Source organism: Callorhinus ursinus, unplaced genomic scaffold (genome assembly GCF_003265705.2).
Source record: "Callorhinus ursinus isolate GAN/ISIS: 27379988/994484 unplaced genomic scaffold, GSC_fseal_2.0 scaffold36, whole genome shotgun sequence".
Lineage (NCBI taxonomy): Eukaryota > Metazoa > Chordata > Mammalia > Carnivora > Otariidae > Callorhinus > Callorhinus ursinus.
The window spans coordinates 15954081-15969836 of record NW_027397098.1 but is presented as its reverse complement, the minus strand read 5'-3'; the positions used below and the strand labels follow the sequence as shown (position 1 = coordinate 15969836).

Here is a 15756-nt window from a genome sequence, read left to right as displayed (position 1 = left end):
ACCCAGACGGAGGGACTGCTCTTCCCTTCCCATGGCTGTTTATGCCCTGAAATAACAGGAGACCGAAGACGTGACTCTTCGTCCTTTCGATATGCCCACGGAAGGACAATGCTTTGTGTTTTGGGGGGGCGCTTGCCACTGAAGTTAAAGAAATGGACACTTGGTCAGCTGTAACTTTACAGTGTCCTGCAGCAAGGATATAAACCAGTGACTGAGAAGAAAGAGAAAGAAGGAAGGTATTAGTTACGGGAATCTGGAATGTAAGGAAACCAGGGACAGCACAGAAATCGGATTAAAACCGCAGCGCTAATATGCCCAGAGAGCAGACAGCGACTGTAGGTGTTCCCAGAGAATCCACTCCTCATGGGAGGAGAGAACAAAATGCTGCCCCATCTAGGTACCACGCGACTGTCTGCATCACAGGGAGTCACAGCAAGGGATGTAGGCCGACACCTGCTCAACGCGAGGGGTGACGCCTTCCTCCTGGAGCATCAGCATCCCCACCTCAACCACATAGGACCAGCCACCCTCTCCTCCAATCTCACTTACGGGGCATGGGCCTCAGTCCCTGTGTTTACCACCAAGTGGGCTGAGCCTGTGGTGACCCAACCGCCTCTAGCTGACTCCATAAATTCAGCCCTGCAGCCACACTGAGCTGGGTGGGACACACGGCTGCTGGGCAATCCCTGAACCTGCCACATGTGAAATGGGGACAGAAGAGTGCCCACCACACAGCTCCGTGAAAAGAGAGGGGTTCATGTGTACAACACGTGGAAACTGTGGCTTTTGTGCCAGGAGTTCTGCTACTGTTCTAGAACACAGCCTGAGTGTGCGCCCCTGCTGCCCGCACCCAGCCACCCCCACGCACCACCCCAGGACGCCCTGGGATCCCCCATTAGTGCGCTGCCAGAAGAGCTGCATCTTCACCTTCCACAGTCTTGTGATCAATTCCCTTTCACTGATAAGTTGTGCAACCCTGAGAAGCATGATCGATTAGTTGCTAGGAAGACAAACTCAGATAATGGATAATGACATATCCCCAAACCATAAGGTGCTAGACACACATTCTCTTAGAACAATGTCACACATACATTTGTAGAATTTCTCACATGCTCCAAGCAGCTTTCCCACACCTCAGCTGCTCGGACCCCTAAATCAGCCACGTGAAACGGGTGTTATTCTAATGTGTGCACAAGTAAACCAAGGCTGCGAGGTTCTGTGCCTGGAAAAAGGCCCCCCGGCCAGACCAAGGGTCAGCGCTCCCACCGGGAAGGCGGGGGCTCCTTCCCAAGGTCCCCCACCTGCCCAGCTCCCCGCACACAGTGCAGTCCCAGCAGAGCCCTTGCACTGCACCCTCTGGCGGGGCAGGGTCACGTCCTGGGAGCGTGCAGACCAGGGAAGGAAGAGGGCTGAACACCCCTGACGGGCATAGCGCCTGCTCACACAGCACCCACAGCACCCGGTTCCCAAGTGCCACTCGGCCTCCAGCCCACGAGCCCTACCTGGTTGCTTCTGTCGAGGTTTAGGCAAGTTTGTGACACAGGTATGGGGGCACATCAGGACGTTGCAGGGGTGAAGTGAGCCCTCCAGGAAGAGCTGCTTCGTTTCTGACAAGTGGATCCCACCGAGCGGGGTTTTGGGGAGGGTATTTGCTGGAACCAAGGCTAGGCAATAAACCCCGACTTGATGTATGCTGTCAATCGCCTGGAAAGTCACGGGAGAGGGAACCACGTCAGAACAGGTATTACAGATGGACACGAAGCAAATGGGGTGACGGTCAGGGAGCAGGAAAGCACAGTTGTTGAGGGCCGGCCACATCCTAACAGATGGTTAAGGGAAGCTGGTACGAAAGCAGGAGCGGGACTCCCGGGCAGGTGAAGAGCTACCTGGAGCACCCTGCTCATCCACTGGAAGCTGTCTTCCTCCGTGGAGTCCGGCCTCTGCTCGGCCACAATCACGATCCTCTCGTCGTGCAGGACGGTCACCGAAAACACGGCTATCCTGTGGGGACAGGAAGGGTACAGCGCAGTGGGCACGCTGCAGATTGCCGGGAAATATCATTCTGCAATCAGGAGCTTGTAGCCACTGCTCTGGAATGGGAACCGGGCGAGGAGCAGCCTAGCATCTCCTGCCGGGGCTGCCTGCAGCTGATGGTGCCCACGCCACAGGGTGGGCTGAGATCCAGGAAGCCCTACAACCCGCATCCTGAGTTGGCACCTGTGAGGTCGTGTTCTCCACATCAGTAGGGACGTTCTGTTTGGGGTGAGTGGGTTTCTGCCGGACGTGCCTGTCTCTCTTGGTAAAGGCGGCATCGTGGGACTTGGACCCCCATGCCCCACCTCACACAGAGGCTGCACCTCAACAGTGAGTTCTCTCGGTGACACCCAAGTGTCTACCGCTTCTCCGCCTGTCAGCCTGACAAGCTGAAATAAGACTTTAAACAGTTAATGACTTCCTCCAAATTAGCAAAACCTCAGGAGCTAGCATCACTGATTTAATATGTACTGTGCAAGTGAGCAAGGGAGAGGTGCGTCAGGGAGGAGAAGCCGCAGGACTCCGTTTTCCCGCACAATCTGTGGCTCAACTGTTACCTGTCTTTTGAGATGATCTGCACCAAGATGAATATTTGGCTCTTTTCTTTGTGTATTTACTTTAAAAATAAGCTTTTTAAATAAATATTTTTACTTAACATAGACGTGAAGTGATGAAAACATATGTATGGAGCTCAGGAAATTTCTATAAAACTGGACATTCAGAACTAGTTGGAACGTCAGAGGTCATAGAGTCCCATCAGCTTAAGGAATCTGTGCAATTGTATATGCAAACCACTGAGTGCTGAATTCACAGAGGGCACACCTACCTTCCTCTGTAGACGAATTTCATGGGCTCCACGGCCAGCGCCGTGGCAACAATATCGTCCGCGTTGTGTCTGCGTCCGCTGACCACCATGAGCCCGTCCATCTTGCCCACCACAAAGACGAGCCCCCCGGGGCCGACGAAGCCCAGCAGGCCTGTCCTTACGAAGGGGTACTCACTGACGGGGGCCCCCGAGCTCGTCACGGGAAATACCTGCAGACACACAAGCTGTGAGTGCCGGGGGCGGTGCTCGGCCCACCTTCACCCTCCCCTGGAACAGACCGGACCGCGTTAGCCTAGTGGCGTCTCCTCGTGGAAGGCGCTGCCCCGTCCCCCGCCCCCCAACTTCTGCCCCTACTGCCCACATGCAGGGCTGCCCACTGGTTTCCTTCCAGGGCTTCTGAACCTAAGAAGTGATACCAGAGATCATTATGATAGCCTAATGAACACTAACTAATTCTTCTGTTTTAGATCCACAGCATCAAAGTGATAAATGGAAAACCGAACACGTGTATCCGTTGAAAATGATCCCTGTTCATCAGTGTTTCCCTATCAGGATGACACCGGGAAGGAAACACACAAAGGAAGCAAATCTCGGCGCCCCGAGCCTGCACCCGGTCCTCAGACCCTGCAGGTAAGTCACACAGAAGGGGAGATGGGTTTCATGCAGACTCTGTCTAGCTGGGCTTCAGGGACATTTTAGAAACTCGAATCCACCCTCAGCAAAGGCGCTGGCACAAGGCACCCCATTACATCATGTTCTAAACTGTAAGGGACGAATCCCAAACGACCCCCATTTCTCGTGCGTGATGTAATCAACGTGTGCTCTTCCTAAGGTAAGGCACCACCTGGGCGGGTGAGGTGTCAACTCCAGGAGCATGGTGGTGCGGCACGGAGCTCACTGCTGAACCGCGCATGGGCAAGGCCAGTGCGGGCACTAAGCGCAAGCCACACACGCATGCAGTCTCCTCGCACACAACCAGCTCCTGCCACGTGCATCTGTTCACACCTGCCAAGTCCAGCCTCAGTGGGTAGGCCCCAGGGGGCCCCAGCGAGGCCGAGACAGGTGTCCTCCATCCCTCAGCCTCTCGGCTGAGAACAGCAACATATAAAAAACGGCCCCTTTTAAGAAACGATTCTGGCCCTTTTCCCACACAGCTCTGATAAGCCAAATTTACTGAAAATTATACAACTGGCAGCAAAAAGTGCGACCATTTTAGTTACGATGAATATGTGTTATCGAGATACTGCCACCTTCTCTTTATGTCTGCATACCAGTGAGGGCCACCTGCAGAGCGCACCTGGAGGAAGCGCGCCCCTCGAACCTACCTCGAAGGTGTTCTTGGTCATGCCCGAGAGGCCGTAATAGGATGTGCCCGTTGCAATGGCACACACGCAGAGCTCCCCGATTTCATCTGTTCGACAAAGTTGAGGGATGCCATCCGGCTTCACCGAACACATGATGGCTGGAAGCAAAACAGGACGCAGGGGTCATGTTAGAGAGAGGGGCAGATGGTGAGGGCAACAGACAGAGGGACGGAGGAAGAGGGAGACAGACAGTGGGACGGAGGGCGACAGACAGAGGGACGGGGGGACAGAGACAGAGAGACAGGGATGGACAGGGGGACAGGGAATAAATGACCGAGCAGGAGTGAGAGCAGGTGAACAGGAAACAGCATCTGGAACATAAATGCGAATATACAAGTGGGCTGGGTACTCATTTTCCCTAAAGCGAGTCACGGATTTTCATGTTATAGTAAAACGTCCAGTTCCATTGTTGTGACATCAGTGAATAATTGACGTGTGGATCGTGTTTGAGGGGAGTGACCTCTGCCGTCCAGACCGAGGAGGGCACATGGAGGAAGCCCAGGGTCCTGGCTGCTCGGGTGCTTTCATACTGCACATGCCCCATGCTCCTGCCACAGACCTCAAGTCCGTGCAAGAGCTGGAGCCAGGGTTTCGGGAGGTGAGGTGTGCAACCAGCGATGGCTGGCCGTGCCCCGACCACAGCACATGTGCACATTTGTGGAAAAGGTCCGTGACTTTTAAGAACAGACTCTTCTGCAAGTGAGCACTACTGGTCATCCAGAGCCCCACGGATGGGTTTTTATGTCGTCTGCAGCCAGATTGGGTGCCCAGCCTTCTCCAGCGTGCTGGGATGGCTGGTGGGAAGAGGAGCCTTGCAGGGGGAGAAGCCTCTCAGGGGGAGGAGCCTCTCAGGGGCTGCAGGGGTGCAGCAGGGCCCACGGTGCCCCTGAGGAGGAGGACTCTGGGGTCCCAGCGTGAGAGGGGGCAGAGATGCCCGCGGAGGATTCCTGAATGTTGTCACCAGGAGGGGTAGCATTACCATCAAGCTTTAAAGATGCACAGCGGAATTTAAGCGTCCTGTTTGCGTTCATGCCAGAGGGGCACGGGGGTGCCGGGTGGGAGGGCATGTGCTAACGGACCAGCCCACCGGCCACAGCCAGGGTTCCCACCTCAACGCCCCACGCCACAGGCAGCCCAGTGCCCACACTCACCGCCAGGCATCACGAGGCCGACGTCCTGCACGGTGAGCACAGACAGCTTTTCCTCCGAGTCCACCCGGATGACACCATAGGTCAGCCCGTGCATGGATAGGACGCCCCGGCCTGGAGGCTGGTTGCTGTCATCCGTAGGCCTGAAAGAGCAGTTTTGTCTGAATACGCAGAAGCAAACAGGCTGCCGTGGCCAGAGAGCCACCCAAGGACACACACCAAAGGCAGCCAGCCATGTTGGGGTCCCACGGACCCCCGAACGCAAACCTGCACGCCACACCGCCCTGTGTTCTAGCTCGCCAGGGAATGCTGCTGCTCCGTCCACAAGATGTCGGTGTCACTAACTCTACCTCCAGGCTTCCAGAATAGTTTAAAAACACCTTAGGAGCGTGAAGACCCCCAGTCAGTAGACTGACTGATTCCTTCTCTGCCCGTCTCTCTCCGGGTCAGATTTTCCAGTGTGGCAAGTGGATAAACACAGAGAACAAGGTCTCCAAGAAGAGATTCTGCAGGGAGCAGAACTGGTGGAGATTCTGCTGGTCCTGCCTCGAGTCGGACGTGCCCTGTGCGGACACACACCATGGGTAAGAATCTGAAAGGAGAGTCATGTGACACTGAGCTGGATGACAAGCTCTTAGGGAAGGTTTTGGCTGAGAGGTGTTCTGTAGGATGCTGTAGGGTCCGGGAAGAAGTACAGTTTCACTGCCTCTGTCTCCTCCATGGCCCGTGAGCCCCAGGCCTCCCGCTCACTCCACGCTGCCCCTGCCGTCTCTCCAGGACCCAGCCCTCTCCCTCCTGGGGCTTTCTGTACCTGCTCCTGCCTCTCTACCTGCAATGTTCTTGTAGCAGCCATCCCCGTGGCTTCCCCCTTCACTGCCCTCTGGGGCAGCTCACATGTGCAAGGACTCCTCATCCCATAAAACAGCACACCCCCAACTCCTGTCTGCACAGCAGGTGCCTCGTCCATCAGTCTCAGCTTCCTGAGGGCAAGTGGGTTTCCCTCTGTTCACTGCTGCATCCTTTCTCCTGGAGAGATAGTCTGTCGGCTACTGAACAGATGAAATCTTTCCAAGAGCATGGATTTTATCCCTGTAGCTAAAGACCCTTGTGTGTGAGCTATGAGCTAAATGAGAGCCAATTTAGGTGAATACCACACTTGTTCCTGTAACTCTCTATACACGCATGTGTAGCGTTGCTTTAGGATCTAAAAGTTGGAGGATAAACAGAAGCTTGCTGTTTGGTTTTAAAATAGTATCAAGATTTAAAATGAGCCTAAAAACATAAATAGGGAAACGTAAAAGTTAAAATGTGCAAAAGGAGGTCTCATTTGAATCAAGTAACTGGTGTGTTTAAAAAAGAAGCCTATGCTATATGTCAATTCTATCTTAAATAAAAACTAAAAATAAATAATAATAAAAAGGAAGCATAAGAGAGTCTGGAAATTGAATTGTTCCATCTGCTAAGAAACAAAAAGGTAGAACTAACCAGACATAGAAGAAAACCCTGCCCAAGTTAGAAGGTCCATGTGGAGCTACCTGGAAAGAGCCCCAAACACTGGAACCTAAGATGCTCTCTAAAACGAAAGGAGGAGCCCCACGGGAACCCTGTGCCACCAGGACTCTCGACCCCCACTTCTGTCCTCAACAAATGCAACATGACAGTCAGGAATCAGAAGGCTTGGTCCTCGCTGTGGGTTGTGTCTCCAAAACCTATGACCTCGACTGTGACCTTATTAGTGTGAAAGGGAGTCTTTGCAGAGGTTGTTGGTTGAGATGAGGTCTTACTGGATGGAGTGGGACAGACCCCAATCCAATGACTGGTGTCCTTATGAGAGGAGGAGACACAGATGGCGTGTGACACAGAGGCCATGCGGTGCCGTGTCTCCAGCCACGGAGCCACAGACGGGGCACCAGCAGCGGGAGGGCCTGGAGCAGATGCTCGGCCAGAGCCTCTGGGAGCACCTGCCCGGCAGACACCCCGAGACCCGAGACAACAGTTTCCCCGTTTCCATGCGCCAGCCCCAGGCACTTACGACAGCCCCAGGACACAGACGCACCGAGCAACAGGGTTCAAAGGTGCACGTCGTTTGTTGTGGAAAGCCACGTGGAAGCAGAACGCAGGAGTGGCCGTGAGTAAGGGGCAGGCGGCAAGTGAGACAAGCTGCCTGTGAGTGCTGGGAGGGAAAGGCTTCAAGACTCAAGGACGCAAGTTCTGTGTCTTAGTGACGAGACCTGCCTCCCTCCGTTCCAGAACAGCAAGTGAGAAGCAAGACTCACTGGAGCCCAATTCTGGACTGCGTTTGCTACAAGGTCTTCAGTTACGTTTATAAAATGATACTATGGAAAACTGGGTAAACTCACTTAAAATGTGAACCAAAGACACCCATCTTGCATTACTTCTGCTGCTGAGCACTTGCATTTAATAGAGTCCCTCGCTGGTCAGAGAAAACTCAGAGCCCTGGATTCTTTCCTTTGCAGACAAGGGACACTTAAAAAAGCAGAAGAGAAGCATGTGAGTCCCTGGGACATGGTCCTCGGCTCGTCAGCCACCTTGCCAGGCAAAGCCTTCCGGTTCCATGTGTCAGCATTCGTGCAGGAACTGCTTGCGGGCAGCCCCGCCTCCCATGACAGAGCCATGCTCCACGGACACCTCTGTGCCCAACCGTCCCGAGCTGTCCACATACATGGGCTCAGCGATATGCAAACCTGCCTGGCACCACTTTATAGATCAGTAGCGGAGGCACAGGGATGTGAACCTAGTCGTCTGCGTCCCTGTGGGGCTTGGAGGGATCTGGACCCACAGCAGAGCCCGTGCCCAGACATGGACACCAGCCCGTCCCCTTTCCCAACACCTTCCCCACCTCTGGCCTCAGACATCAGCACCCCTTAGTTCACTGCACACTTTTCTTTTGAGGAAACTTTAGAACCAATGGTGTGTGTGAAACACGAGCAAGTCGTTCCATGGAGGAGTCAAGCACGGCAACGGAAGTCACAGTCACAGGTGTGTCCCCAGCCCACCCACCCCTGCCTCACAGGGGGCCACCACCAGAGACCCCCCCACCTCTTCTGTGTGCACTTACTAAAACGTGGGCATGCAGATACATCTGTACTCCAAGAAAAGCAGAACCAGAACAGGCATATCCTTCTACAACCTGCTCTTCCCCCGAGTGCATCTTGTGGCTCCTGCTGTGTGTGAATGTGTGTGACACACGCAGGATGCGTACTGCACACAATAAACCGACCTGTCTTACCTGCAGATGGTATCAGTCACAAGGACATGTGATCATTTAATTTCACTTTTATATAATTAGAAATATTACTGTAAGGCACACATCTAGAAAAGGAACTGAAGAATCAAAGACTACATTTAAAATTTGAATGAAGCCTAAATAACTTCCCAAACACCGTATCGTTTTGCATTTCCACTAAAAGTATTTTCTTGATTTACCAGACATGCGTATTGCACTGTTTCATGCAGGAGGCTGCTCTAAGCACTTCATGTATGTGAAGTATTCTTCCCAGCAGCTCTGTGACACAGGCGTGCCCATCCTCTCCATTCACAGGCAAGAGCAGAGAGAACAGAGGTGGGGCGGCCCCGAGGCACAGCTGTGGGGCAGACCCAGGCGTCAAGCTCACACCAGCCTCAATCCCTGTGCTTCCGGCTGTGGGGAAGGCTGCCTCCTGGCAGTCTTGTTTCCGCACACCCAGGACGACACTGTCATCAACCTTAAAACTGCTCCTGGCTTGATGGGTAAAAGCCAATCCTCACTGCTGTTTCGGTTTGCATTCCCTTGATTATTGACCACATCAGCCTGTTTTTTGCTCCATTAACACCTTCCTAGGAAATAAAAAGTCCAAGTAGATTAAACTAGGTGAGGAAGTGAAAAAATGACCCTGGTGAGAACTCCCAGGGATTTCAAAAAGATGTGCTTTTGTGATCAGACACAGTAAAGCTGAGCAACGGCAGAGAGGACGCTGGACCTATCCGTCAACCTCCAGGTTCAAGGCAATTCTCAGGATGCAGAGTCTTTGTGCTCAGAGATACAGAAGGAAGATTATATGTAGCTGTGTGTGGCTAATCCCGCAATCAGAGGCAAATCACAGAAAGACCTGAGACGGACGACAGAAGGTGCACACGAGCTCAGCCTCAGGAGGAATGTTCCCGACGGCCAATGGCTTCACCGGGACGGCGTGTGCACCTGCTGCTCACCTGTCGCTCTGGTCCCACCTGGGTAAACGTTAGATAACTCTTAGGCCATCATGCTGTGTGACACCTGAAGATGTATCTCCTCTAAGTTTCAATGAACACATCTACAGTTTGGTATACCGGCCAAGCTCAAATCCACACCAGTGGGAAATAAATGCAGTCAAGTAAGTGGTAAGCATCTGGGATGATTTCTACTCCCATGATTTAACAGAGAAATGGCCACCACACCTCCAAGGCTTCAGCACCACGATCTCCCACTGAAGGCTTTTGCAAGCACGACTACAAAGATCCCTGCTTCCGTCAGATGGAGGCAACCTCCAGTTCGAGAAGCTGTCAACTCAGGAACATCTGGAGAGCCAAAGGGCCAAGTCTCGGGAAAGTGCCCTTTCCTCCGCCAGCACCAGGATTTACTACAGCATTTTTGCATTCAGGACATGTTGTCACAGAACAACGCACCCACCCAAGTACACGTGATGTGACCACAGTAACACTGACGTGAGCCCGATGCCTGAATTCTTACCGCGCACCATGCAGATACTCTACGTGTACAGACCCATCTGCTGTTCACGCAGCACCGTGACATGGCACGGCAGTCACCCCCCGTCACGGACACGGACTCTGAGGCCTGAAGGGAGGCACTGTGATAAGTTACAAAGCCGGCAAGAAGAAAAGCAAAGGAAGGAAAGGCCAGAACGGTGACCCAGGCCGAGAGACTCCAAAATCCACTGGTGGGCGCTGTGCCGGACTCGCTGGACACAGAGCATATGAAGCTGTCACTGCACGCACAGGGCGCATGCCTGGGGCACACGCATGGGGTGTACGCATGGGGCGCACGCCTGGGGTGCACACTCGGGGCGTATGCACGGGGCATATGCACGGGGTGCATGCCTGGGGTGTGTGCACGGGGTGTACTCATGGGGTGTACGCACGGGGCACATGCCTGGGGTGCACACACAGGGTGTATGCATGAGGTGCACACATGGGCATCAAAGTGCCTCCTGGAACTCTGCCTCCCTGGGAAAGACACTTCTAAGCTGCGGGGCCATCAGTGTGTGTGAGCAAGGGGCCGCCTTTCTGCCTTTGACCAGCGAGGTCCTCCTCTGTGGATGGAGGGCGCCCCTTGTAGGGGAGCAGCCCTGCTGCACGTGTCTGGCACTGCCATCCATGACTGAAGTCTTTCTACAGATGAACGTGAGCTCAGTTACCGCAGCGGCCGCCCCAAGAGGGCAGGTAAAAATGTCCTTTGTGTTATTTCTGTTAAAACCGCTGTGTGCTTGTTTTAACAGAAATAACATTTTCAGGGAACACTCCGCCAATGCGGATTTCAGGGGAAATCTGGTCAAATTTGTGAATATGTGCATCTCCCTTCAATGCTCAGTGTGATAGAGCCTCTCAAAAACACAGTGGACGCCCACACGGAAGGCTCAGTGACAGGGAAAGATACAAGATCAACACAGCACACCTTTAGGTGATGAGTTATTTTAGTGTGATTCCTTTCCCTTTCTCTGGTAAGAGCAATATCTGCTTATTAAAAAACACACCTGCTTTAAGAGCTCTATAATGTAAAAAGGGGACGTTCTCCCTGAGGCTCTCTCACCTACCCACTGTAGTATGTAGCTTCCAGGTTTTTTTCTTGGTGAAGAGACTGTCTAGAGATACTTAATCTTTTTCAGGCAGGAAACAGATCATACCACACAAACCGTCTACAAGCTTTGTTTTCCACCTGCCCTGGCTACTTTGCCGCGTCTTCGGGCAGGCGCTCAGCGCACACGGGGAAGCATCACCTGCTGTCTGCGTGTGGTATGCACGCCTCCACCGGAGCACGCTCCTGTCACTGTCCAACCAAATACAAAACAGAGCAGAATGCACTCCTGCAGGTGAGCGGTCCGGACAACTTGCACAAGGTAACTCAAGTCACTTGGCTCTTCGACGCTACCGAATTAAGCCATATTTCCATTTAGGGATGGTGAGGCTCATCTGCCAACTCTTTCACGCTCAGAGGACTTTTAAAATTTTATCTGAATTTGAAACTTCCAGATTAAAATCACCGACAATGCATTTTATCTTGTGTTGTAAACGAGATTATGGATCTCCATGGCTGACTTTTTGGGCGGTCAAAACCATTCCTGAAACCCCCACTTCAATTCACAGGCTTGTTAGCTATTTTTACTCCGGGTCACTGGCTGGCGAGCCTCGGGCAGAACGGTCCGAGTCTGACTCCGGCCCTGGACGGGCATCCGGCCGCACGGGTCCCTCCCTCCAGTCTTCCCAGCTCTCTGATTTCCAGGGGGGACATTTTCAACATGCAAAATAATTCCGTGGCAAAGGGGCATCTTTATCCTCCTCTGGAACTGCTGCTTTAAATACTGCTTTACATAATTACTATCCTTTGAAATAATACCTTGTGGTTAAAGAGCCCACAGAATACTTTTTTAGTTGAATCAACATTACCACAACATAGCTTTACAAAGCGGGTTCTATCCTCTGTATTGCAGACACAGAAGCAGAACCAGACAGCAGTCCCAGAGGTACACAGGACCAGAAAATAATTTGCTGGTTTTCACTTCACAATTTGCCCTTTTAAAATAATTCTACAGATGAGTTTACGCATCATAAAGTCATATTTCTCCAATATTTTGAATTTTACAACTAATCCTCAAAGAAGGAAACACAAAACGTATACCTGGATGATGACAGTTTTAAAAAGAAAGACATTAAATACTGTGGCAAACACGTGGTTGGACAGGAAGCCAGGGCACCGGCTACCGTCCCCAGACCACAGCAGAGTCCTACGGCTGGCTCTTGGGACCAGCTCTGCACCCCGCCTGTGTTTCAGGTGGGATGTCCAAGGCTCCCGTTGAAAACTCTGGGCCCCAGAACCTCCAAATACACTCATTCGGTGTTGGTGACAGGTGTTCTCCTGCTTACCAGAGGAGGGAATCAGGATAACGAATAGCCACGGGCACCAACCTGTGAGGCCCAGCTCTCTGCTCTGCACAGGCCAGCTTGGAGCAGCCCGAGAAGCTGACGGGCGTGCACGGCCGTCCCCATGTGCACAAACCCCGGGTGCCCGGCAGCCCTGCCATAGCTACTCGGCTGCCGACCCACGTACGTGTTTCACAGAAGAAAACCAGACAGATGCATGTTCCGGGAAAGACCAAAAGTCCCACAGTCGTGAGTAATGCAACACACCTCCAATTTCATCGTCAGTGCTGACCACACACATTAACCGAGTACCGTTTCCTAACTAAATGCAGTGAGAGCCAAGTGAGCACTCAGTGGCTCTGAGCTGCTTACTGGAAGTCCAATCTCTTCTTCGTTACCCGGCTCAGCAAGCTGTCCTGGGAAGGTTATTACGCACAGGACAAGAGAAGAAAGGAGAATGTCAGTCCTCAAACCCATCTGAACAAGGGGTGGTCAGTCCCCCTCAAAGGGGGCAGGTCTTATTTTCCAACAAAATCAGGTGACCTAGCAGCCAAACGCTTTTTTCTTTATAAAACATCCTACGAATAGAAACAAAACAGAGGATGCAACCCTTGCCACTCTGGTCTTAATAAAGACGTCAAAGAAAGTACCCGTTTTGTCCACACCCTGAGACCAGCCATCCTGGACCCCCACTCAGAGCAGCTTCAAAGGAATGAGTAAGGCGGTCTCTACTCGGTAACCCAGCTTCTACCGTTCCCGTGTGGAAACTCCTGAGTCCCCACTGTGCTTGGGGAAGAAATAACCCAACATGCAGTTAAGTGCATGGGCTCGTTCTACAAAAGCAAGAATTCGTCCCAACGCCTCTGTGGATGGTTGTGCACGTACGACACCAGGAATGGGGAGCTGCCCTCCTATTCACAGAGAGGGACGTGTTCATAAAACGCAAGTGAGTGCTGTTTCTATTCTATTTGTTTGAAAATGACTTAAATATGACAGGTCAGCGAAAGAAACAGGTTCTAAATGTGAGCACTCCCTCCTCTCCTGACGAGCCTCAACACCCTCCAGTCCTCAACACCCATGCTCACCTCCACACGAGGCTCACGGCGGGGGCTTCATCCGTGTGGCTGCCGGCGTGCAGCAGTGTCCACGCGTGCCACGGGCCTCACGGTCATGTGGAAGAGCACAACCACCAGACTGAGGGACGGCATCCAGCAAGGGAACAGACGTGGGACAGCCTCTGCACCCAGGGGCCCGTCTTGATTTGGATTATGCCATTACCCCTAATTCTCCTGAGGATGCTGTGGTTGTACCTCGTGTTCCTATCCCTTCAAGTCCTGATCTACCTGCAGGCCTGGGAGGATATCCATCGCAGAACGGGTGGGCTCTAGGAGATGTCCCAGCCAACAGGGTGGGGGCTCGGGAGGGGCTGCGGGGGGCTCTTGCTTGGAGCCTGGCGGGGCTGAGGGCGCTACACTTGCTCACATCTCTGTTCTCGTGAACCCCTGACCTTCCACAGTTCCTACGTAGTGACTTAAATCCTGGGGGTTGCTCCCAAAGTTCGGGGGGGAAGCAGGTCTCTCGGCCCTACTCTGGGGCCCTGAGCTGCCCTTCTGCCCCTATGTTAGCACATCACCGCGGACGCATGTGGGCTGCTACCCAAGACTTCCCCCTCCTTCCCCTCGCCCCCACAGTCCGTCTGTCTCGGGACTGACCTCGGGGGGCCGCCCACAGGTGGCAGTAAGGACATGGCCCTCCTGCTGCTGCTGAATCAGGGGACCAGAATACGACACCAAAACTCTAGGCTCAGAGCTGCACCTGGATCATCATGAGAAAGGCAAACCCATAGACAGAGGAGAATACACGACTCCATTCAGCCAAACATGAACTAGAGACCCGCATGCACACGCATGTGAGCTCGTCTCGCCAGGATGCCTGTGAAAAGCTCTGGCGCTTCTCAGCACTGCTTCTGGAGAGTCCACAAGGTGCTCAGAGGCAAGCGCGTGCGCAGGTCCTTCACAGACTGAAAATCTTTCTTTCGCTCATTTATTCAAAAAGTATCTACGAGCCTGGGACAGACTGAATGATGAAGACACCCATAAGTCCACAGCATGTGGGGAGGTGGAGAATGTGAAGGGAAGGAGAGGGGAGAGTGATGAGCCTGGAGGACCGCGGTCGGGACGCCAGCAAAGGTGGGCTTGGCGGGCAGGCCCCGCGGCTCCAGCACAAGCTCCTGGGCCTGCCGGTGGGGGGACAGTGAGAAGGCTGGGGCCGGGCAGCACGGAGGGAGGGAGGCAGCACGGCCAGACCTGGGAGCAGCGTGCACTCCTGCAGCCGAGCTGACACTGAGGGGGCCGGGCGGCAGGGAGGTGGGGCAGCCGGAAGTTCGGACTGTGCTTACACAGTTTCACTGAAGGAAAGTGGGAGCACACATTGCTGGAGGAGGACGCTTGCACTGAAATCCACGTGCACTCCGCCTGCCACCCTCCTTCCCACATGAAAGGAGAACTGAGTCGCCAGGACAGTGGCCAAAATCTAAGACATGGAAATCAGTGTCCAGTCTCTGCACAGTTCCGGATCTAACCTAAGTTTTCGTGGACAGGGAGAAGCTACGCAGCCTGCAGTGGGGGTGGTGGGCGGGGGGTGAGGGCTCAGACTGCAAGCTGCTGGGCCAAGGGCTGACGACCAGGGCAGGGCACCGGCTGTGTGTGTGTGCGCACACGTGTTAGCAGACACGCGTGTTCTCATCGGGGACCGGGGTGTGTGCACACGTGTTAGCAGACACACATGTTCTCATTGGGGACGGGGGTGTGTGAATGTGTTAGCAGACAAGCGTGTTTGCATCGGGGATTGGGGGTGTGCACACGTTAGCAGACACACGTGTTCACATCGGCAACTGGGGGTGTGCGCACGGGTTAGCAGACACACGTGTTCACATTGGGGACTGGGGGTGTGTGCACACGTGTTAGCAGACACATGTTCTCATTGGGGATGGGGTGTGCGAATGTGTTAGCAGACATGCGTGTTTGCATTGGGGACTGGGGGTGCACACGGGTTAGCAGACACGTGTGTTCACATCAGGGACAGGGGGTGTGTGCACACGTGTTAGCAGACACCCGTGTTCACACTGGGGACGGGGTGTGCGCACATGTTAGCAGACACGTGTGTTCGCATCGGGGACTGGGGGTGTGCACACGGGTTAGCAGACACGTGTTCACATCAGGGACAGGGGGTGTGTGCACACGTGTTAGCAGAC

General features: G+C 53.6%; 1 protein-coding gene across 1 annotated transcript in view; it reads right to left on the bottom strand.

The window, feature by feature from the left end:
- The window catches only part of DIP2C (disco interacting protein 2 homolog C), a 281152-nt gene that overhangs the window by 75864 nt on the left and 189532 nt on the right, over positions 1–15756 (bottom strand). The window contains exons 20-24 of the mRNA XM_073879852.1: positions 5376–5515; positions 4186–4322; positions 2861–3069; positions 1887–2001; positions 1503–1704 (exon numbers count right to left, since the gene is read on the bottom strand). Of these exons, the coding sequence (XP_073735953.1) occupies positions 1503–1704; positions 1887–2001; positions 2861–3069; positions 4186–4322; positions 5376–5515 (803 nt within the window). The remainder of the gene's footprint in view (positions 1–1502; positions 1705–1886; positions 2002–2860; positions 3070–4185; positions 4323–5375; positions 5516–15756) is intronic.